The sequence below is a fragment of the Orycteropus afer genome, unplaced genomic scaffold (assembly GCF_000298275.1).
Source record: "Orycteropus afer afer isolate SDZICR_OR568_19922 unplaced genomic scaffold, OryAfe1.0 scaffold00060, whole genome shotgun sequence".
Classification (NCBI taxonomy): domain Eukaryota; kingdom Metazoa; phylum Chordata; class Mammalia; order Tubulidentata; family Orycteropodidae; genus Orycteropus; species Orycteropus afer.
In genome coordinates, this window is record NW_006921647.1 from 3,310,831 (window position 1) to 3,333,749 (window position 22,919).

General features: G+C 39.9%; 1 protein-coding gene across 1 annotated transcript in view; it reads right to left on the minus strand.

Moving 5' to 3' along the window:
* CLVS1 (clavesin 1) overlaps positions 1-22,919 on the minus strand; it is a 304,398-nt gene that overhangs the window by 53,492 nt on the left and 227,987 nt on the right. The window contains exons 3-4 of the mRNA XM_007939475.2: positions 13,043-13,153; positions 9,456-9,691 (exon numbers count right to left, since the gene is read on the minus strand). Of these exons, the coding sequence (XP_007937666.1) occupies positions 9,456-9,691; positions 13,043-13,153 (347 nt within the window). The remainder of the gene's footprint in view (positions 1-9,455; positions 9,692-13,042; positions 13,154-22,919) is intronic.

Consider the following 22,919-nt stretch of genomic DNA (forward strand, 5'->3'; position numbering starts at 1 on the left):
AAAAAAAAAAAAGAAAAGAAAATGTCCAAGATGCACTGAAGGCACTGGCTAAAAACAAGCGTTCAGGAATTGATGGAATATTCACTGAGATGTTTCAACTCTGCAATACTGCAATACTGGAAGCAGGCACTCATCTATGTAAAGAAATTGGAAGACAGCTACCTAGACATTCAACTGGAAAAGGTCCATATTGTGCCCATTTAAAAGAAAGGTGATCCAACAGAATGTGGAAATTATCAAACAATATCACTAATATACACACAAGTAAAATTTTGCTAAAAATAATTTTAAAATGGTGACAGCAGTGTATCACTAGGGAACTGCCAGAAATTCAAGCTGGATTCAGAAAGGGATGTGGAATGAAGGGTATCATTGCTGATGTCAAATGGATATTGGCTGAAAGTAGAGAATATCAGAAAGAGGTTTATCTGTATTTTATGCCTATGCAAAGGCATTCGACTGTGTGGGTCATGAAAAATTATAGACAACATTGTGAAGAATGGGAATTTCAGAACACTTAATTGTATTCATACGGAACCTGTACATAAACCAAGAAACAGTTGTTCGAATAGAATAACTTCATGGTTTAAAATCAGGAAAATGTGCATAATGTTTGTGTCCTTTCAGCATACTTGTTCAATCTGTATGCTGAGCAAATAATCTAAGAAGCTGTACTATATAAAGAAGAATGTGGCATCAGGATTGGGGGAAGACTCATTAGCAACCTGCAATATGCAAATGATACAACCTTACTAGCTGAAAGTGAAGAGAACTTGAAGAACTTACAAATAAAGATCGAAGATTACAGACTTCAGTATGTATTGCACCTCAACATGAAGAAAACAATCAAACAAACAAAACCCCTCACTACTGGACCGATAAATAACATCACGATAAACAGAGAAAAAGATTGAAATTGTCAAGAATTTCATTTTATTGGATCCACAATCAAAGCCTGTGAGACAGCAGTCAAGAAATCAAACAATGTACTGCACTGGGCAAATCTATTGCAAAAGACCTCTTTAAAGTGTTGAAAAGCAAAGATGCCACTTTGAGACTAAAGGGTGCCTAACCCAAGCCATGGCATTTTCAATTGCCTCATAGTCACATGAAAGATAGATAGTGAATGGTAAGATCAAAGAAGCATTGATAAATTTGAATTATGATGTTGGCAAAGAATATTGATTATACCATGTACTACCAGAAAAGTAAACAAATCTGTCTTGGAAGAAGTACAGCCAGGATACTCCTTAGAAGTAAGGATGGTGAGACTTCATCTCTTGTACTTTGGTCATGTTATTAGGAGGGACCATTCCTTGGAGAAGAATATCATGGTTGGTAAAGTAGAGGGTCAAGGGAAAAGAGGAAAACCCTCAATGAAATTGATAGACACAGTGGTTGCAACAAGGGGCTCAAGCAATTATGAGGATGACACAAGACTGGGCAGTGTTTTGTTCTTTTGTACATGGGGTTGCTATGAGTCAGAACCTGCTCGATGGCACTTAACAACAATAAAGCTATTTTAATTACTTAATCAGTGATAAATGTTAGACCTGGAAAGTAATCTAAAAACATTGCCAAATAACTGGAAAAGATGTCACAAAATCTCATGCTGATTAAAGACTTACTTCCCAGGGCAGAACTGTCAGGCCTTCTGCGTTAAGCCTGAAACAGGACTGTTGGTCACATGAAAGACATAATTCCCTTCTTCCTTTCTAGTGGGCAAAAACTCCTTCTATTTGGGCATCATTCTCCCTCCGGACTCATGGGTAGACTCCTGATAAGCCTCCAATGATGCTGGACACAGTGGAGAGATAAAGAGACCCTGCGCTCTTGCTGATACCACTGGAGCCACTAAAATAAACAGTTCTGCAGCTACTTTACTTTGAGATGTTCATTACGTGAAATAATAAATTTTCCTTACTTTTTAAAGCAGTACAGGTGGAGTTATCTCTTACTTACAGCTGAAGTAATCATAACTAATACAAAGCTCGTATTTTAAATTTGTTGGGCAGTGTTAATAAGTTTGGTTACCTACTTTTCAAGCTCAAAACATATTCAAGCAGTGAATTACATAGGAGGGAATGAGATGTTTCAATTACACTCCTGAGAATGGAAAGAGACAACAGACAGCCTGGGGGCAAGAAAGTAGTTTCTGAAAATTAAAATTAGGAAAACTGAAAGAAAAAGTTAAAAACGTATAACTCAGGGATACTTAGTCATCAAAGCAGATAATGCCACCTACCTCCAAATCGCATTGTATTAGAGAACAGGGCAATATTGAATCTGTTTAGAGAAAATTCTATCTAAGTAGTAATTTTAAAAGGTGTTTTCTGCTTAAGGGGCTCTCAATTTTCTTGAGAAAGGAGCTTATTAGAACCACCCCCTTATTTGCTAAGAATTACAGATTTCTAGAATTTTACTACATGCGAATTCCAAATTTAATCTGTCAGGACAGCCACTTGGAACTCAAAACACCTTTTGCTCATATAATACAAAGTGATTAGGCCCCCAGGATAGTCCACAAAAGCACTCTTAACTCCAAAAGGGTCTGAAGCACTTTTGAGAAGTATTGCAGGAGTTAAGACAATATGCACCTCTTACCTACTGGAAATTATGGTGCTATCGGAAGACAGTGCACTGTCCTCTGGCTCCAAAGAAGGAGGTGCTTTCTAACCAGACTATTCAGCAGAGGACAAGCTGCCACTGAGCAGCCTGCCTGTCACTGGGTGGGTTCAGACTGGAGCTGGCTGGCGGTCTGTAGTAGGTGCTGGAGAAATGGCCAATCTATCAGGTGGGAACATAGCGTAGGTGACCTTTAAGGTCTCTTCAAATTCTCTTTTTAATTTTCCCATGTCTCTATGGGTTCTGAGGGGTCAAAAGGATACTATGAATTGTGGCTGTCCAGTTCCTGTAATTTTCTTGGAGGGAGCTGCATCGATCAGTAGGCACCTGACACAGACACATTTCAACAGGAGGTGTAATCCCTTCTTGCTGGCATCAGGGATGACACACAGTCTGCTCAGTGCCCGTGCCATTGCTGTCTGCAACCTATATGAGCAAGGCTAAAGGATGCTGTCACAAGGGCCACAGGGTGGGAAAGTCATACCTTGGTGGGGGAAAGAAGATGTGTATAGAACTACTATCTTGTCAAGGTAGTCTCGAATTATGACTCAGATATAATGGCTCAAAATGGGAAGAAATAGTTGGAAACATCCATTAACAATCAGAACATGGAATATATGAAGTATAATAGTAAGAAAATTAAAAGTTGTCAAAAATGAAATGGAACACCTAAAGATCCATATCCTAGGCTTTAATGAAATGAAATGGACTGATTTTGGTCATTTTGAATCAGGCAATTATATGATCTATTATGCCAGGAATCACAAATTGAAGAGGAACGGTGTAGCATTCCTTATCACAAAGAATATTTCAAGATCTATCTTGAAGTACAGTGCTGTCAGTGATAGGATATTATCCATATGCCTACAAGGAAGACCTGTTAATACTATGACTACTCAAATTCATGCACCAACCACTAAAGGCAAAGATGAGGAAATTGAAGATTTTTACCAACTTCTGCAGTCTGACCAAATATACAATCATGATGTATTGATTATTATTGGTGATTGGAATGTGAAAGTCAGAAACAAAGAAGAATCATTGGTAGCTGGAAAATATGGCTTTGCTGATAGCAATGATACCAGAGATTGCATGATAGAATTTTGCAAGACCTACGACTTACCCTTTGCAAAGAAATTTTCAAGAACATAAACGATGGCTATACATGTGGACTTCACCAGATGAAATACACAAGAATCAGATCGACTACATCTGTGGAAAGAGGCTATGGAGAAGCTCAATATCTTCAGCTGAAACAAGGCCTAGAGCTGACTGTGGAATAGACTATCAATTGCTCATATGCAAATTTAAATTGAAGCTAAACACAATTAGAACAAGTCCATGGGAGCCAAAATATGACCTTAATTATATCCCATCTGAATTTAGAGACATCTGAAGAATAGATTTGACACATTGAACAGCAATGACTAAAAACCAGAGGAATTATTGATGACATCAAGAACATCAGATGTGAAGAAAGCAAAAGGTCATTAAAAAGACAGGAAAGGAAGAAAAGACCAAAGTGGATGTCAGAAGAGACTCTGAAATTTGCTCTTGAATGGAGAGTAGCTAAAGAAAATGGAAGAAATGACAAGATAAAAGAGCTGAACAGAAGATTTGAAAGAGCAGCTTGAAAAGACAAAGTACATTTTTATAATGGAATGTGCAAAGACCTGGAGTTAGAAAACCAAAAGAGAAGAACACAGTCAGCATTTTTCAAGCTGAAAGAACTAAAGAAAAAAGTCAAGCCTTGGGTTGCAACATGGAGATTCTATGGACAAAATATTGAATGATGCAGGAAACATCAAAAGAAGATGGAAGGAATACACAAAGAATTACTGTACAAAAAGAATTAATCAATGTTCATCTATTTCAGGAAGTGGCATATGATCACGAACCAACAATATCTAAGAAAGAAGTTGAAGCTGCGCTGATGGAATTGACTAAAAACAAAGCTCCAGGAATTGACAGGATACCCACAGAGATGTTTCAACAAATGGATCCCACACTAGAGGCAATTACTTACTTATCTATGCTAAGTAATTTGGAAGACAGCTCCCTGGCCAAATGATTGGAAGAGATCCAAATGTGTACTCATTCCAACGAAAGATGATCCAACTGAATTTGGAAACTATCGAACAATATCATTAACATCACATGCAAGTAAAATTTTGCTGAAGATAATTATAGAATGATTGCAGCAGTAGATTGACAGGGAACTTCCAACAAATGTAAGCTAGATTCAGAAGAGTATGTGGAATGAGGGATATCATTGCTGATGTCAGATGGATCTTGGCCGAAAGCAGAGTACCAGAAAGATGTTTACTTATATTTTATTGACTATCCAAATGTATTTGACTGTGTGGATGATGAATTATGGATTGTATTGAGAACAAATGGAATTCAAGAACACTTAATTGTGCTCATGAGGAATCTGTACATAGACCAGGAGTCTATCGTTCAAATAGAATAAGGACATACTGATGGTTTAAAATCTAGAAGGGTGTGTGTCAGGGTTGTATCCTTTCACCATACTTATTCAATCTATATGCTGAGCAAATAATTGAGAAGCTGGACTATATGAAGAAGAATGTGGCATCAGGATTGGAGGAAGATTCATTAACAATCTGTGATATACAAATGACACAACCTTGATTGCTGAAAGTGAAGATGACTTGAAACATTTGCTGATGAAGATTAAAGACTTCAATCTGCAGTATGGATTATGTATGCCTCAACATAAAGAAAATGAAAATCTTCACAACTGGACCAATAAATCTCATGATAAATGGAGAAAAGATTGAAATTGTCAAAGATTTCATATTACTCAGATCCACAATCAACACCAAGGGAAACAGTAGTCAAGAAATCAGATGTCATATTGTATTGCTCAAATCTGCTGCAAAAGACCTCTTTAAAATGCTGAAGAGCGAAGACATCTCTTTGAAGACTAAGGTGCATCTAACTTAAGCCATGATATTTTCAATCACCTCATGTGCATGTGAGAGCTAGACAATGAATAAGGAAGGTCAAAGAAGAGTTGATGCTTTTAAGTTGTCATGTTGGAGAAGAATACTGAAAGTACCATGGACTGCTAAAAGAACGAAAAAAAATCTGTCCTGGGAAAAGTGCAGCCAGAATACTCCTTGGAAGTGAAAATAGCCAGACTTTGTCTCACCAACTTTGTTCATGTCGTCAGATGGGACCATTCCCTGGAGCAGGATATCACACTTGGTAAAGTGAAGGGTCAATGAAAAAAGGGGAAGATTCTCAATGAGACGGATTAACACAGTGGCTACAACGATGGGCTCAGGTGTAGCAAAGATTGTAAGAATGATGTATGACCAGGCAGTGTATTGTTCTGAGTACATAGGGTTGCTATGAGTCAGAGCTGATTTGACAGCACCTAACAACAACAACAGCAACAGCAACAGATGTGGTAATGCATGGAAAACAGACTGAATGGGCACATCTTATTCTCATATCAGTAGTTATCTTTGGAAATGGATTGCAATTGAGATTAGGGAAAATGGTTGGAGGGGAATTTAGCCTTAGCCATAAGGTTTCAATTTTTAAATAAGAAACCAAACCAAAACCAAACTCACTGCCATTGAGTTGATTTGACTCATAATGACCCCATTGGGTTCCCGAGGCAGTAAATCTTTGTGGAAGTAGATTGCCCCATCTTACTTCTGTGTAGTGGCTGTGTAGTGGGTTTGAACTCCCAACCTTCTGGTTAGCAGTCAAATGCCTTAGGCACTGTATCACCAGAGCTCCTCCACATATCAAATTAAATAAAACAAAACAAAACTTTTCTATGGCATCCCACTGAATATAATATTTTACTTCACATCTGCCTCCAACTATGTTTTGAATTTTATTTGTCTACCCTGCACTTCCATATACCTAGGTTATAGGCCATACTAGAATATCCCACACTCTTCAGCCTCCAAACCTCTACCTAGGCTGTATCCTCTGCTTGGAATGCCTTTTCCCTTTTTTAAGTCTAGGTTGCTTGTACTTCGTGCTTCAGAGTCCAATTCAAATGTCCTCCATTTTATAAATGCCTTACTTAGAAGACTTTCCTGAGGCACTCCTTTAGTTTCTTAGTGCTGGTATAACAGAAATACCACAAGTGGGTGGCTTTAACAAGCAAAAATTAGTTTTTCACAGTTTAAGAGGGTACAAATCCAAATTCAAGGTACCATTTCTAGGAGAAGGCTTTCTCTCTCTGTGTGTCACTTCTGAGGGGAGGTCCTTGTCTCCTTTCAACTTCACCTATTCAATTCTTTGGTGATCTTCATGTCACATGGCATCTATTTTCCCTTATCTGTGCTTCTCAAGTACAGATAAAGGTAGACTTTCCCTTGCCAAATGTGAAAGTCATGGGTATCAAGCAAGTCCCAAGACCAACAGAACATAATTAATTCTCAAGCCTTAAAAATAATGATCTGTTCTCTGGGACCATCTGGGCAATGGCCCTGCCCTCCAGACTCTGGATGTTGGCTGTGCTCTCCAGATTCTGGGTGGAGGGACCTCAGCTGACATCAGCCCTTCATTCCAGATGCACTGTTACAGCAACTCTGCTCCCTGGGCTTTGGACAGGCCCATTCTCCTGGTCACCACCTCAGCTCCTGGTGGCACTGTTCTCTTGGCCTGTGGATATGGTAGCCCCACCCCTTCAACTTTGGGCAAAGGCCCCATTCTCCTGGGCCTTGGGCATGACAGCCCTGACCCCTCAGCTTTGGGTGAAGCTTCTTGGCCCACCTGAAAAGCAGCCCCACACTCTGGAGACAAGATGGTGGAGATCTGACTATTTGAAATCTTGTTGTGGTAGTTAGGTACTGTTGAGTCAGCTTTAACTCATAGTGACCTTATGTACAACAGAAAGAAACAAAAAGCAGTCCAAGGAAGCACTTTTTCCACTTTTTGAAATATGGGTAGTGACTCCATCCTTTGAAATGAAGGCAGCCTTCCTTGCCATGGTCCTCCAACAGTTCAGCTGATCTCCAAGTTGTTCCTGGGATGGTGCCTTCCTTTTCTTGGAAGACAACAGATGCTTGCAATGAAGACACTCCACTGGCCCGTTTTCTGCCTGTAGAATTCCTGTAGAATTCCCGGAGCAGGCAGCTTTTCTTCAGTTTGTACTGCCTCTGTTCTTTTCTGCTGTGGTGATTGAATAGAGACTCAGTCATAGGCTGAGTCTTTTGAACAAAAGATTGAGTTATCATGTCTTTGGTGAGATTTGTAGGACATGTCCTTAGTTTGTATAACAGAATTTTCCTAATCTTTATATTCTGGTTTTATTCTTCACAATTCATTTCTGAATCCATCTCTTACCTCCCACATCTACTATATGCAGCAAGGAGAAACCATGCTGCCCCTTTAAGAGATGTCTTAGAAACCTCCTTACCCAAATTTCCAAGTTCTATTTCCCACCAAACATAATTCAGACAAATTCTTTGCCACTGCATTAAAAAAAAAAAAAAAAATCACCTTCTCTCCCGTATCTATCTAATCACATGTTCTTCATTTTCTTTTAAATCCTCTTCAGAAGCACTATTAGTGTCCAAATTTCTAGCAACATTCTCCCACCAAACATAATTCAGACAAATTCTTTGCCACTGCTAAAAAAAAAAAAAAAAATCACCTTCTCTCCCGTATCTATCTAATCACATGTTCTTCATTTTCTTTTAAATCCTCTTCAGAAGCACTATTAGTGTCCAAATTTCTAGCAACATTCTCTTCATGGCAAAACAAGCTTTCATTATAGTTCTTAATTCTTTCTGAGGCCTCAAGATTTCTTTAATTTCCATAATTCTAGCAACAGTCTCTTCAAGGCAAACTAGGGCTTTTTTATGAAATCCTCTAGCCTCTACCCATTACTCAATTCCAAAATCACTTCCACATTTTTAGGTATTTGTTAGAGTTGCACCACCCTGATGGTACCAAATTCTATTTTAGTTACTTAGTACTGATATAACAGAAATACCACAAGCGGTGGCTTTAACAAACAGAAATTCATTTTCTCATAGTTTAGAAGGCTGGAAGTCTGAATTAAGAGCACTGGCTCTAGGGGAAGACTTTCTTTTTCTCTTGGCCATCGCTCTTCTTGTCTGACCTCTAGGTCTTGGGACTGCAGAAGTCTCAAACTTGCCATCTGACATATAGGTTTCAGATTTTTCAGCCCCTACAATTCCATGAGCCAGCAGAAGTCCCAGCCTGCTGCCTAATCTATAGATTTGGGACTTGACAGCCCTACAATTGAGTATATTTCCTTGAAGTCAAAGTATCTATTGATCTATCTATCTACATGCACAGACATACACACACACACATGTCTCACTGGTTTGCTTCTCTAGATAACTCAATTAAGACAAGCACATATTCTTTTGATGTCTTGTTAATATTTATACTCCCAGTGACTGGTTAATGCCTGGAGCCAAGTAAATGCTCAATGAATGTTTCTAAACGGATGAATGATGGGGGAACATTTTCTGGTAGATTGTTTTCCCATCGAGTGTGTCTCAAAGTTCCCACATTTCATTTTGGGTGTATTTATAGGTTCAGTAAAAATCAGGGCTATAACCAGACTAAAACTGAGATCCTAGCCTTTAACTATCCTTTCAGTGCAAAGGGGATAACTATATTTCTGGACCAGCCAAGCCCCATTTGTTTTCAGTTCTAGTGAAATCAACTGAAAATGTCTTGCAATTTATTTTATTCAAATTCTGTTCCCATAAAAGCCTTCAATTACTTAACCCACAATAGGTCCAAATCAGCAATCCCTCTTGATCTCAACTGGGAGCCTCTATGAGCCCAGGCCTTACCTTTTCATCAGCTTGGGGGAGCATTCTCTCTCCAGATTGGAGGATGTATGTTTCACATGCATTGCATTATAGGAAGTATGAGTATAGTCATTTTCATCACTGTAGTCAGGGCCGAGCAATGTCCGAGCCCATGTCCCCATGTCATAAGGAGGAAGGGTTCCTCCAAATTCAGAGGGCAAAAATTCAGGGTGTATTAGCTGATGAAGGCTGTTTAAATTGTTTCCATGCAGGAAAATCTGGAAAGAAAGGAAAATTAGCTATAAAAAATCTGAACATATGACCCAGCATTTAATCTAATATATAGTTTAGCAATGACAAATTGGATGCACTACTGGTGATCATGGTGTTTAAAGAGGCATTCATTTCTGTGTCTGTGACTGTCTTTTTAAAATACTAATTTATTACTTGAAAATAGGCTGAATTAATAGTCCTTACAAATGAAGTTTACGAACAAACTGGGCATTATTTGGCCATAGCCCAAATTTATACATATAGTCATCTCCTAATTATTTCTGCTAATGAAAGGAGTAGTGATGCAGATCACCCAAAACACCAATCATGCTTGTCACACAGATCTCAGCCAGCCTCTCTTATCCCATCTGCAGAGCTTTCCTGCCCTCTGTGCCTCCCAGATCCTCACCATCCTTCTCAGAGCAAATCACAGCTTCTTCCTCAATCTTCCCCAGTGACCTGTGCCCCTACCCCTGCCTCCTGACAATTAACGCTTCATTATCTGCTGACTTCTGCTGTTTTTTTTTTTTTCTGGATTATTCCTTTATGTCTTTCTTCACAAACAGAAGAATTCTCCTGACAAAGGATGCTGCTTCTCAGCTCCCAGGGTGGTATGGGCGCAATAAAGGGGCTTAATTAGTTCTTAGTCAATGGAATTGAAAATTTTTAATTCAAAAATTGAAACTTTGCTGCAATTCTCCATTTTTGGCTAGATTGGGGACTAATGTTTGCATCTTCTTAGTATATAATGGATGATGATGAAAATTGGTCAAGCAAGGGAAGATGTACCTCCAAATGCAGTTGTTTTCATACAAACCCACAAAGCAGATAAGCCACAATGGAGGAACTGAGTCTTGAAAATTTATTTAAAATAGTCTCTGTAATGAAATTTTTGGCACACTTCTTTAGTTCCAGGGTCAATATGCATAAGTTATATCCATATATAGGATGACCGTGAACTATACATACATGCACATACCCTACCATCCTTACTCCCACATCACAGTTAATGGTGATGAAATATAAAGGTGATTTTAAAGTATATAAATACGGGATTTCAGTAATAAACCCTTGCTACCTTGTTCCATGGTACTGGATTAACTGTCATCTTTTAAATGTAAAAGGAACAAAAAAACTAAGTGGTAAATTTTTTAGAAGAATATTGTAGTACTTCAGGAAAAATGTTCATTTTTTAACATTGAAATTGTGTACAATTGAATTTGAATAAGACTAATTTGTTTTGAAGAAATTCACTTGTTCAGGCTTTGCCAAAACTCCTTAAAGGAGAGACTGTAACATTTGAAGCAGGGAAAAACTGAAACTAAATATTAACCCTGATGTTTACAGCAAATATTCAGGCCTGTTGACCCAACAGTTAGGGTTCTGAAAGTTTGGGAAGGGCTACAGAAGCTGGTTCTTGCTTTTGGGGGTCCCACTAGATGGTTTGAGGAATGCAGAAGTGGGAAGGCTGGTCTCCCACCTGTCAGATTCTGTTTCTGGTGCCCAGGGCACCAGAACCTCCCTTTTACAACAAAGCAGCAAGAGTCCATTGCTTTGTGGGAGGAATTCCCCTGGGTAATTTCCTGAGTAGTCCGTGAAGCCAGTGGGAAGCCTAGGCCATATTGGGAATACTCTTGGACACTTCTCTGCCTGTAGCACTGTCCTATCCCCATATGAATTGAGTTCTATTTCCTAATTCCATGTTCATTTGAGGACAATGGATCTCACCTCCCATACCCTAGTACGGCAGTCCCGGGGTGATGTAAATGGTTAAAGCATTCAGCTGCTAACCAAAAGATTGGATGTTGGTGTCCACCCACAGGCACCTTGGAAGAAAGGCCTGGTGACCTACTCCTGAAAGATCAGCCATTAAAAATCTTATGGATCACAGCTCTCCTCTGAAACATATGGGGTCACTATGAGTTGGAATCAACTTGATGGCAACTGTTAATTTGTTGTTGTTGTATTGGCTGTTATGTGCTGTAAAGTCTGACCTGACTCATAATGACCCCTCCTTGGGTTTCTGAGGCAGTATCACTACAGAAGTAGATTGGCCAACCTTCCTTCCGAGGAGTGGCTGGTAGGTTTGAACTGCCAGCCTTCTGGTTAGCAGTCAAGTGCACTATGCTACCAGCTCCCCTGTTAACTGGTACCCATATAATAATTTCCCCAAAGACTTGGAAGAACACGAAATCTAGAAATTAGGAGACCAGCAGTGTGTGTGTGTGTGTGTGTGTACGTGTGTGTGTGGTGGGGGCTATCCCTCACTTCATCAGTGCCCCCAAACACTCAGAACACTTCTCTAGTATCAGCCTCTGGGTAAAATGTTGGAAAGAAGTTCCTGGCCACCAGATTCCTTTTAGGAGTGGCACTCCTGACCCAGAAAGGAACTGAAATCAGAAAGCATTGAAGAGAAGGTAACTAAATAGTAAAGAGAAATAAAGGTTCCTGAGTCTCTAATATACAAGTGGTGTTATACTACATGCTTAATACACTGTTTCATTAAATAATTCTGGGATATGGGTGTTTTCCTATTTTATAAATGAGGAAACAAAGAATCAGAGTGGTTAAGGAATGTTTAGTTACTCAGCTAACCAGAATGCTATGAGAAAGTCCAGTTCCAGTGGAAGATACTGATTCCCAAATATCACCAGCTGATGTAATTGATATAAACAAGTCTTCTGTATCACAGGGGAGCTCTGGTGGCATAGTACCTAAGACATTTGACTGCTAACCAGAAGGCTGCGGGTTTAAACCCACCAGCCACTCCATGGAAGGAAGACTGGGCAATCTACTTCTGTAGAGATACTGCCTAGGAAACTCAAGGAGGAGTTGCAATGAGTCGGATTCGAGTCAACGACAATAAGTTTGGTGATTTTTTTGTTGTTGTTGTTCCGCATCAGAGTGTTATTATTTCCAATGAAGAAGGCTCTACCAGCCTGACAGGTGATGGCATTGGCAGCTATGACCCAGGAACATGGGAAGAAAGCCAAAGAAATTATAAACCTTCTTCATAGTGATAATACATTTGCAGGACAAAAACATTAGCTACTAAAATATTCCATAAACAGAATGCTGCTGGACCTAGTAGCTCCCACAAGCATTTCCAGTAAAATGAGCAGCTGGTATTTGCATGCATTCAAAGTTTCCTTTGGGTTGTTGTTGGAACTCTGAAAGTAATCCAGTTCTACTGAATTATTGATTAAATTCAGGCCATTTGCAAACTCCAGCTGAGACTCAAATGCTCAGTGGCTGCAGAAAAGCTGAAAAGTCACAGCAAAAATAAGAGAAAGAAGGTGCACCATATGATCACTGTACATTCTCTGGGATTTCCATAATACACTTGTTTGCATTACCCTTTTCCTTGTCTTGTCTTTAAGGAATGGTTTGATGAGTGTGTACAAGGCATGGATGTACCAAGGCTGGTTGACAAAATGGACTCCTCCAAAGCGGGCAGGAAAGCTGTCCTGGGATGGAAAAAGAAATGCAGACCAATTAGTGAGTGTTCCAGGTTAAACAGAAAGCAGCAGGACCACAACCCAAAGAATAACCTGTTTTGTTTCTCCTACTGATGCACCAGAGGGGCCCTGGTGATGAAGTGTTAAGCACTTGGCTACTAACCAAAAGGTCCGTAGTTCGAATTCACCAGCTTTTCTATGGAAGAAAGATGTGGTAGTCCGCTTCTGTAAAGGTTCCAGCCTTGGAAACCCTACTGGGCAGTTCTACTATGTTCTGTAAGGTCACTATGAGTTGGAACTGACTTAACATCAATATATTCGGGCATTAATGCACCAGCTAATAGTGGGGAAAGAAAGAAAACACACTTGTGTCCTTGCTGCTGTTGCTTCTGTTCCCTTGGCCTCCCTCCCTCTCCTTTTGAATCCATAACTTAAAATGTTTGCAAAGATGCCAGGACTGTCTTTCTGAAATCACATTTATATGATTCCCTACAAGGCACAGTGGTGGTGCGGCCAGGAAAGTGAAGGGGAGTCTGTCTGCATTCTAATTCCTCATTGTGTTAGGAAACTCAGGCTTCAATTCTCAGGGCCTCTAAGCACAGGATTTTCCTCTTAACCCTCATTCTCCACTCTTCATCCCTCTCCCATCAACATTATCATGACAATAGCCGAATTTTCTGGGTGATTGAGTGCTGTGTGGGAAGGATTGCAGAAGGATTACAAATGATTTTAAGAGACGGGAGCTCTGTAGAATTGGACCAAAGTTTAATGTTTGTTATCAACATTTTTACAGATTTCGGCACTAGCTCTGATTCCATCCTGAGGGTCCACAGTAGGTCTTAGGAAAAAGACACTTGTTGAATGATGGGTTAATTGGCCCCAATATTGAAGGAATATGGACATCTTTTTTTTTATTGCCAATCAACACATTTTGTAAATGACAGAAATAAGAGAATTTTTTCCATGGTTTCAATTTTGGAATCTAGACCAGGCCATAAACTCGTGTTTGAGAGGCTGTTCTTGGTGCTAATTAGATCCATAGAATAAAGGACTTGGCCACAAATTCTGACCTAGTCTCAGAGCACTGGGTCCTGAGATCCTGATGAATGGTTTAGCGAGTGAGCTTAATCTTGTCTAATGGAATTAGAAAGGAAAAGACATCTAAATGCTGTTTAAATTGCTAAGTTCACTGTCAATCAATTTTATTGCAACAAATATCTTCATAAAATGTTAGCAGGAAAAGATGAAAGCTCTGAATTCTGGCTGTGATATAACAGTGCAGGCAGCTGACTGTTCCCTGCAGGTATATGAAATGCCTTACTTGGGTCTTTTTAAGTAACAAGGAAATAAGATTATTAACTTTTTTCCTAGAACTCTTTGAGTCTACTGGGTCTCTGAGCATCTTGCAACGGAGAGCTACTTTCAAATATAAGTTCATGGAACTATGCTTCAAGGCTGACATTTGAAAAACTTAAAAATAGTTTATGTCTCTATCTAGATATTTTAAAGAGTAGAAATAAATATTTTGAAGGCTAAATGAGATAATTTCAGTAAAAGATCCTGGCTTTGGAGGGTACAGATTTTTAAATTATTTTGTTTTAAACAACTTAATGGAATCACCAAGTATAGGAGTGGAGAGATTCTTTATAATATTTTTGTATACTTGTCATAGGCTCTCACCATTCGAAATCTGATTTCAGAAATGCAAAAGTTCTTAATAAGCTATCTTTCTCTTTTTTATATACTATTTAGAATCTGGGAGCTAATGCATTTAACTGCTAACCAGAAGGCTGGTGGTTCAAACTCAGCAGCCATTCCTTGGAAGGAAGACTGGGCAATCTATTTCCATAGAGATACCACCTGGAAACCCAAGGAGAGGTCACTATGAGTCAGCTAAAAAAATTTTTTTAAAAGAAACTATATTCAAAAGTTTTTACTTCACACTAAGTGGTAGGATGAATAAATCTGTCTTGAAGAGGTACAGTTGGAATGCTCCTCAGAAGCAAGAATGACCAGACTTTGTCTCAGGGACTTTGGTCATGTTGTCAGAAAGGACCAGTCCCTGAAGAAGGACATATGTTGGTAAAATAGAAGGTTGTCAAGAAAGGGAAAGAACCCTCAACATAATGGGTTGACACAGTGGCTCCACAATGGGCTCCAGTATAACAAAGATTGTGAGGATGGCACAGGACTTGGCAGTGTTTCGTTCTGTTTGACATAGTGTCCCTGTGAATTGGAGCTGACGCAATGGCATCGAAGAACAACAACAAGTGGTAGGCAGTAACTTCACTTTTTGGGCAGCCATACACTGTTTATTCAGAAGTATAATCCATTATCTCATACACTAAACTTGGGTTCTGAGAGGATGTAGAAGAAGTATGAGAGCAAATTATTTATAAAACCATGGCATGCTATCTTTTTTAGTAGGGCTGTTATGTATTGAATTACATTACGCCCCCCCCCCCCACACACACAGACACACACTCCTCAAAATATGTGCTGCAACCCTAACTGCTACACCTGTAAATGTGATTTTGTTTAGAAATAAGAGTTTTCTCTTGTTATGTTACGAGGACATACCAGAGTAGGGTGGGTCCTTAACCTAATCAGTTCTGAGTATAAAAAGAGCAGAATAGACATTAAAGATAGGCACAGAGGAACTGACACCAAAAAATGCCAAGGACCAGGTGGGACTTCACTTAAGGAAGGACCTCCCTCTACAGCCATGCCCTGAATTCAAACATCTGGCCTCCTGAACTGTGAGAAAATCAATTCCTGTTCTTTAAAGTCATCCGCTTGTGTTATTTGTGTTATGGCAGCACTAGGTAACTATGACAAGGACCAACATTAGGATTTTTCATTTCTATTTTGATAGTCTATTGTGTTAGGAAATTCTAAATTGGTAGAGTGGAAGAAAGCTATAAATAATAGTCTAGAGGCAATAGGCAAAATTACAAAGAAAAAAAAATCAACCTTTTGAAAATATCCCAAGACTCTTAGTTTTAAACAACAGAATCTCAGTTATCAAACTGTCTTCTATTTGTATTAGGGATAATGGAAAGAAAGAAAGAAATATTGGGTTAACTGCCTGTAAATTCTCCCTAGGGTGGCCTGCTCACTTGAAGATGTGGGTTTTCTTTACTCTCATTCAAGTCAACCAGTGAATACATGCAGATAAACATAAGGAAACCCCGTGGGTTCTGGGTTTCATGGTAGAAACAGGATCACTTTTCTTCAGGTTCCTCCTATAAAATTCAAATGAAAGATCTTCCGGTCTAATAAAGACAATGTGTAAATGTTCTAGGTATTGTTCTTTATAATGGTATGTGTGTGTGTTTGTATGTGTGCTGTGCAGAGGGGGCAGGGAGTGACAGGGAAATTAGCAAACCCAACACTGTTGTTGATGTCCTTCATTGATGGTTACCGTTGCTGATTTACATCAGCAAACTGCAGATAAAAGGAAAAGTTGTCTGTCACACAAATGTCTCTCCAGGTTGCTTCCCAGCCTTACCATCAGCACGTACCTCTTTCTTCAATGACAGTATAACACTTTCTTTTTCAGAGTTTTTGTGGACTAAAGCATATGTGCCAAAACATTCTCTAGGTTCAAGACAATGAGTGTATTAATTTCTATACATTTAATACATCTTACCAAATACAACATGGTTTCAATTTATACCAAAGGAGGGGGAAACAGATGCCGTTGAGTTGGTTCTGACTCATGGTGACCCCATGTGTGCCAGAGTAGAACAGCGCTGTACGGTTTTCAATGGCTGTGACCTTTTGGAAGTAGTTTGCCAGGCCCTTCTTACAAGGTGCCTCTGGGTGGATTTGAACTGCCAACCCTTTGGTTAATAGCCAACCACTTAACCTTTTATGCCTCTTTTTCTTTCCTTCATTCCTTCCTAAGTGGGATCATGGATTTTAAACTGGACTTATTGATAGCTTGCAATTATGTCAGACTTCATGCTGGTGATACAGTATTGGCTAAAATGGATAAGGCATTTGGCTGCTAACCAGAGGTAACCAAATATAGTTTATAGAGTAGGGGGAAAACAAAAATTTGAAATTATTTAATGATTTGTGTAGTTTCTTTAGTTCATCCTAAGTAATCATCCATATTTCCTATTTCCTCAGTTCAGCACATATTTATAAATGGGTTATATTCTCTAACCTACCAAACAAACAAGCAAAAAAACCCAAACTCATTGCCATTGAGTCTATTCAACTCATAGCGACCCCTCCTTGGGTTTCCGAGGCAGTATCTCTACAGAAGTAGATTGCCCAATCTAACCTCCACTGGGCAGGAAATGCCATGAACCACAGACCTCTGTGATTTCAAACCCTTTCGCTGTTTTCACTACCCAAGTTCTACCCCTGCCTTAAGGTGCCGAGGTCAGGTTTGGGCTCATCGTCTTCACCTCTTTTATTTTTAATCATTCTTCTAATATTTTTCCTTTGAATAGTCATAAGATCAAAATGTGGGTGATAACTTCTTAGCCACAGTCAAATATCCTGAGGGAATGAGTCACTGAACTTGGTCCGGATCATGGTTGTGGGGGACTTCAAACTCAATTGGCATAACATACTACACAAAAACATTGTTCTACATCCTCCTTCAGTGAGTAGTGACTGAGGTCTTACAAGTTTGCAAATGGACATCTAAGATGCAGCAATTCGTTTCTCCTCCTCCAGCTCCACATTCAGAGTATTAGCTCCAAACCCCTCTTAAGCAAAATACTGGCTCCAGGATTGATCTGTAAATAATAACTCTATCATTCACTTCCAGGGCTTACTCTTTGCCCCCTGAGTATACAGAGGCAGGCTATTCTTATTTGTCTGCCATGTCTTCATAAACCAGACAAATATCAAGTGTTATTAAAATAAAGGCTCTGATATCTAGGAATGTGTAAGAAGACAGAATAAACTGATTTAAGGTGACTATTATATACTACGGGAGCTCTGGTAGCATAGTGGCTAAGGCAATTAACTGCTAACCAGAAGGCTGGCGGTTCAAACCCACCAGCCACTCCTCGGAAGGAAGGTTGGGCAATCCTACTTCCGTAGTGATACTGCCTCGGAAACCCAAGGAGGGGTCGCTATGAGTCAGGGCTGAGTCGACGGCACATAACAACAACAACATTATATACTACAATATGGATGGGCCTTGAAAGCATTATGCTAAATGAATAAGTCAGTCACAACAGGGCACATATTGTATGATCTCACTTACTTGACATGCATAGAATTAGCAAATGTATTATATGAGAGTCTTAAATCATAGACACTTGGTGTGTGTCAATACAGCAGTTTGAAAGTGGAGCTTTAACTCCAACTTAAAGTCTTGTCATGACTACAGAATCCTTGTTGAATTTTAAAGTTGTCTCTTCTAATAGCTGTTCCTCTAACTCTGATGTTAACCTAACCTTATAACCTAAAGGAGAAATTAATTTTCTCTGAGATCTGGCAGGTACAGGATATTACAATCTCTTTCCAGAGGATCTTTCCTCTATGGTCAAACAGATGCAAGATGTGAGAGCTTATACCAGAAGAATCTTGATGCACAGCATCATCAATAAATCTTTACAATGCTCCCCCAGAAACAGACATGATTGAGAAAGCAATTTTAGTAATGTTGTTGTTGTGTGCCGTCAAGTCGGCCCCGACTCATAGCGACCCCTCCTTGGGTTTCCGAGGCAGTATCACTACGGAAGTAGGATTGCCCAACCTTCCTTCAGAGGAGCGGCTGGTGGGTTTGAACCGCCAGCCTTCTGGTGAGCAGTCAAGTGCTTTAGCCACTATGCTACCAGAGCTCCTAATAGGTTGCCAGAAATACCTGTCCTGTCATTGTCCTGTGACCATGCTGTAATAAACTGAAAAGCTCATACCCTTAACCAAACAGGTAATCCCACTTATGTGTTATCCACCTATCCCTGTTACATCCCTACTGTAAGATAACTCACCTTTGACTTCCCTGATTGTCTTTCAGACAATTATGATTTTGCAACTTTTTGTTCCTGCTCTACTTGTGGAAAAATGTTTTCTTCCTATTGTCCAGCAGAGTGGCCATTTTCACTGTGTGAATTTGGATGTCTTCCTGGTCTGAACCATCTCTATCCTTCAATAAACCCCTTTATCTTTTACTTTAAGCAGATTCTATAATGCTGCTCTATGGCAGTATAGGGACTAAAGTTTAACGGTGGTTACCAGGGGTGGGAGAGAAGGGGAAAGGGGAATCACTGCTTAGGAGGCACTGAGTTTCTGTTTATGATGATAGGAAATTTGACAGCGGTTATTGTCCAACGTGATTAATTTAATTAGTGTCACTAATTGTAATGAAAAGTCTTGAATTGGCAAATGTTGTGTTATATATCTTTACAACAACAATAACAACAAAAGAATGAGCCCAATCTGGAAAAAGAATTAAAGAAGCAAAGGCAGAAAGGTGGAGAGAGAGGGAGAGAGGAAGGAAGGAAGAGAGAGATGACAATACCTTCTTGGAAAACCAGGAGACGACAGAATTGTACAACTTTTTGAGTGGGATAAACTCAACTAAGAAAAGGAATGAGATGGAGAAAATTCTGTTGTACATGAATCTAACAATGGAACAGGGATTAGAGATGGGCAGTATCTGGCCCTCCTTTCCCTAATTTTCTCCCCCTGTTCTGGCCATCCCCTAAATGTCCTGGATTCCCCTGGATTCTACACTGTCTTGGATCCTGACTTGTTGTTGTTGTTGTTATGTGCCGTCGAGTCGGGCTTAGCCCTCCTCTTCTCCCCATTCTCCCTAAGTGATCTCACCCCCTTCAGTACTCTGACTACCACCTCTATGCAGATGACTCTACCTCAAGTCTCTGCTAAGCTCCTTATCCAGTGGCTGTTTGCTGCATTTCTCCATTTGAAAGAGGCTAAATCTTCTTGAATCCAAAATGGAACTTGCCATCTTTATCTAATTCCACCCCAACCTGTTTTCCTTTTGAGCTTCCTACCATAATACTATCAGCCTTGGTGGTGCAATGATTAAGTGTTTGGCTGCTAAGTGTAAGGTCCACTGTTTGAACCTACCAGAAGCTCCAGAAAAGACCTGGTGATCTGCGCCTGTAAAAATTACAGCCCAGGAAACAGTATGAGCCAATTCTACTTGGTCCTACTGGGTCTTAAGAGTCAGAATCAAGTCAAAGGCACTCAACAATAGCTTCATACCTGATGCCACCACCTACCCAGAGGCACTAATCAGAAAGAACATCTAATGGATAGTCCTGAGACTTTGTTCTCCCTCCCCACAGACAACCAAGCACTAAGTCTTCCCCAGTCTATATTTTAAACATTTCTCTGATCTGTCCAGTCTCTCTGTTTCCATTGTCACTCTGCTGGTCCAAGCCACTATTGTCTCTTTCCTGGAATGCAACCAATAGCCTCATATCCTCTAGCCCATTGTCCTCACTGAAGTGAGAATGATCTTGTTACTTCTCAACCTTAAGTTCTTCAATGGCTTCCCATTGCTCTCAACATAAAGCCCAAACTTCTTATCATGGTCTTTAATGACCTGTGCTTTTCTCTACCCTCTGAATTCTTTCTTAGATCTTAGTAATGAACTAAAGGGGCCCTAGTGGTGCAATGTTAAATGCTCTGATGCTTATCAGAAAGTCAAAAGGTCAGCAGTTCAAACTCACCAGTGGCTCCACATGAGAAAAGACCTGGCTATCTGATCCTATAATGATTATAGCCTAAGAAATCCTATGAGAAAGTTCTACTCTGTCCTATAAAGTTACTAGGAATCAGGATTGACTTGACAGCACACAATAATAACAATAATAAACTACTTTCAGATTTTCAAATGTTCCATGTTCTCATTTGCTTTTGGGCCTTTGCCTTGCTGTTTCTTCTGTTTGCACATGTTTTCCCTACTGTCTTCCTCATCATTGAATGCTCAGGTCAGAAGTCACCTCCTCCTAAAAACTTCCCTGAACTCCCAGTCTTGGTTAGGCATCTGTCCTATGTTTTCAGGCTCACTGTGGCCTCTATCTCCATAATAATACTTATCTAATGGATGGTAAGGGACCATGGTGGCACAAAGATTAGGCACTTGGCTATTAACTGAAAGGTTGGCAGTTCAACCCCTCCCAGTGGTTCTATGGAAGAAAAACCTGTTGATCTGGTCATGTAAAGATTACAGGCAAGAAAACCTGATGGGGAAATTCTACTCTGTCCTAGAGGATAGCTATGATTCAAAATTGATTTGATGAAACCTAACAACAACAATGTACAGTAACAGCTTACTTATATATCTCCCTGATTAGACTTGACATCCTTGAGGACACAGTGCATCTTTTCTCCCCATGGCATGGGCAAGCATAGCTCACAGCTCCTAGTCTGTGTCTTTTTCTGTAATATATATATACAAATATATATATGTATATATGTATATATATAAATATATATATACATATATACATATATAGAATTGAAGACAATTTTCTAATCTAATGACTGAGTTCTAGCAAGGGCCATGATAACTGAGGGTCCCTTCCGTTTATTTCAGGATCTGTATTATTGTATTATAAAATATGATGATCAGACTTCTGCTTCCAGGAAGAGAAAGTATATGTATTTTCCCCATTCCTCCCATTAAGAACAATTAAAATCCTGGACATTGTGAACAAAGCAGACATAAGAAAACTCTGTAAGGTATAGAGAAGAAGGTAGGATGGTTCAGACCCTCAGGACCTAAGGAACAACTCTCTGGTGAGTTCTCTGATTTCCTTTTATGCCTCATATAACTCAGAGTTAGAGCTGAACAAACCCAAAGTCTGGAAACACCAATAGCACAGTTAAAAAAAGAAAAATCCCCAGAAAACAAAAAATGCTCTTCTGTCAAAGAAAAAGGGGAGGGGAAGCCTAGCATGACAGATAATTTTGAGATGATAATCGCTGTACTCCAGTCAAGAAATAATTGTGGTGCCACCTAACCTATGCCAGCAAAGTCCCAATAGGGAGCCCAGACTTCCACCCTAGCAAGGCTGTAGAAAGGCATCCAAACACCCCACTGTTGTTGTTGTTGTTATTTGCCATCGAGTCGGCCCCGCTGGGAGGTGTCAAAGAAGGACAAGAAGGTAGCTGGGACTTTTATCTCTTTGGCTAGTAAACAAGACCACAATTTCCCCTGTGGGAGCCTGGACTTCCTCCTCCACCACCAGTAGCAAGGTTCCTCCTGCCCCCCACCCCAGCTGTGGAGCTGTCAGGGATGTCTAGTGGAGAGTAGGGACTCTTCATCATCACTCAACAGTAACTAGACCACCCCACTGTGGTATCAGTGGAGACTATGTGGGGAGCTGGAACTTCCACTCTTTCATAGCAATAACAAAGAGTCTCTTTCACTTTGGGTGTGAGTGGAGGCCAAGTGAGGGGTCTAGACTTCTACCTCTCCCTTTGTGATTAAACGAGTCCTTTCTGTGGCCTTTTGCCTTGGTATTTAGAAAAACAGCTTCAAAGGTTTTTCCTCTAAGCCCTGAGGAGTTAACCTTACCCTACTTTTCTACCCCAGAAGGTTTGTTACACTTCCTGAGGAAGTTGTAAACAACTTGGTTTGATATTTTTTGTCTGGTTTTGGGCTGCAGCCTGCCCTGTGATAGGTATGTGCCTTGCAGGGATTGGTTGGTTATATTATGCAAATAGTGACTGTAGACTATGAAAATGAAATTACTATAGCCTATCCTCTGGTAGCATAATGGCTAAGACACTTGCCTGCTAACCAGATGGCTGGCGGTTCAAACCC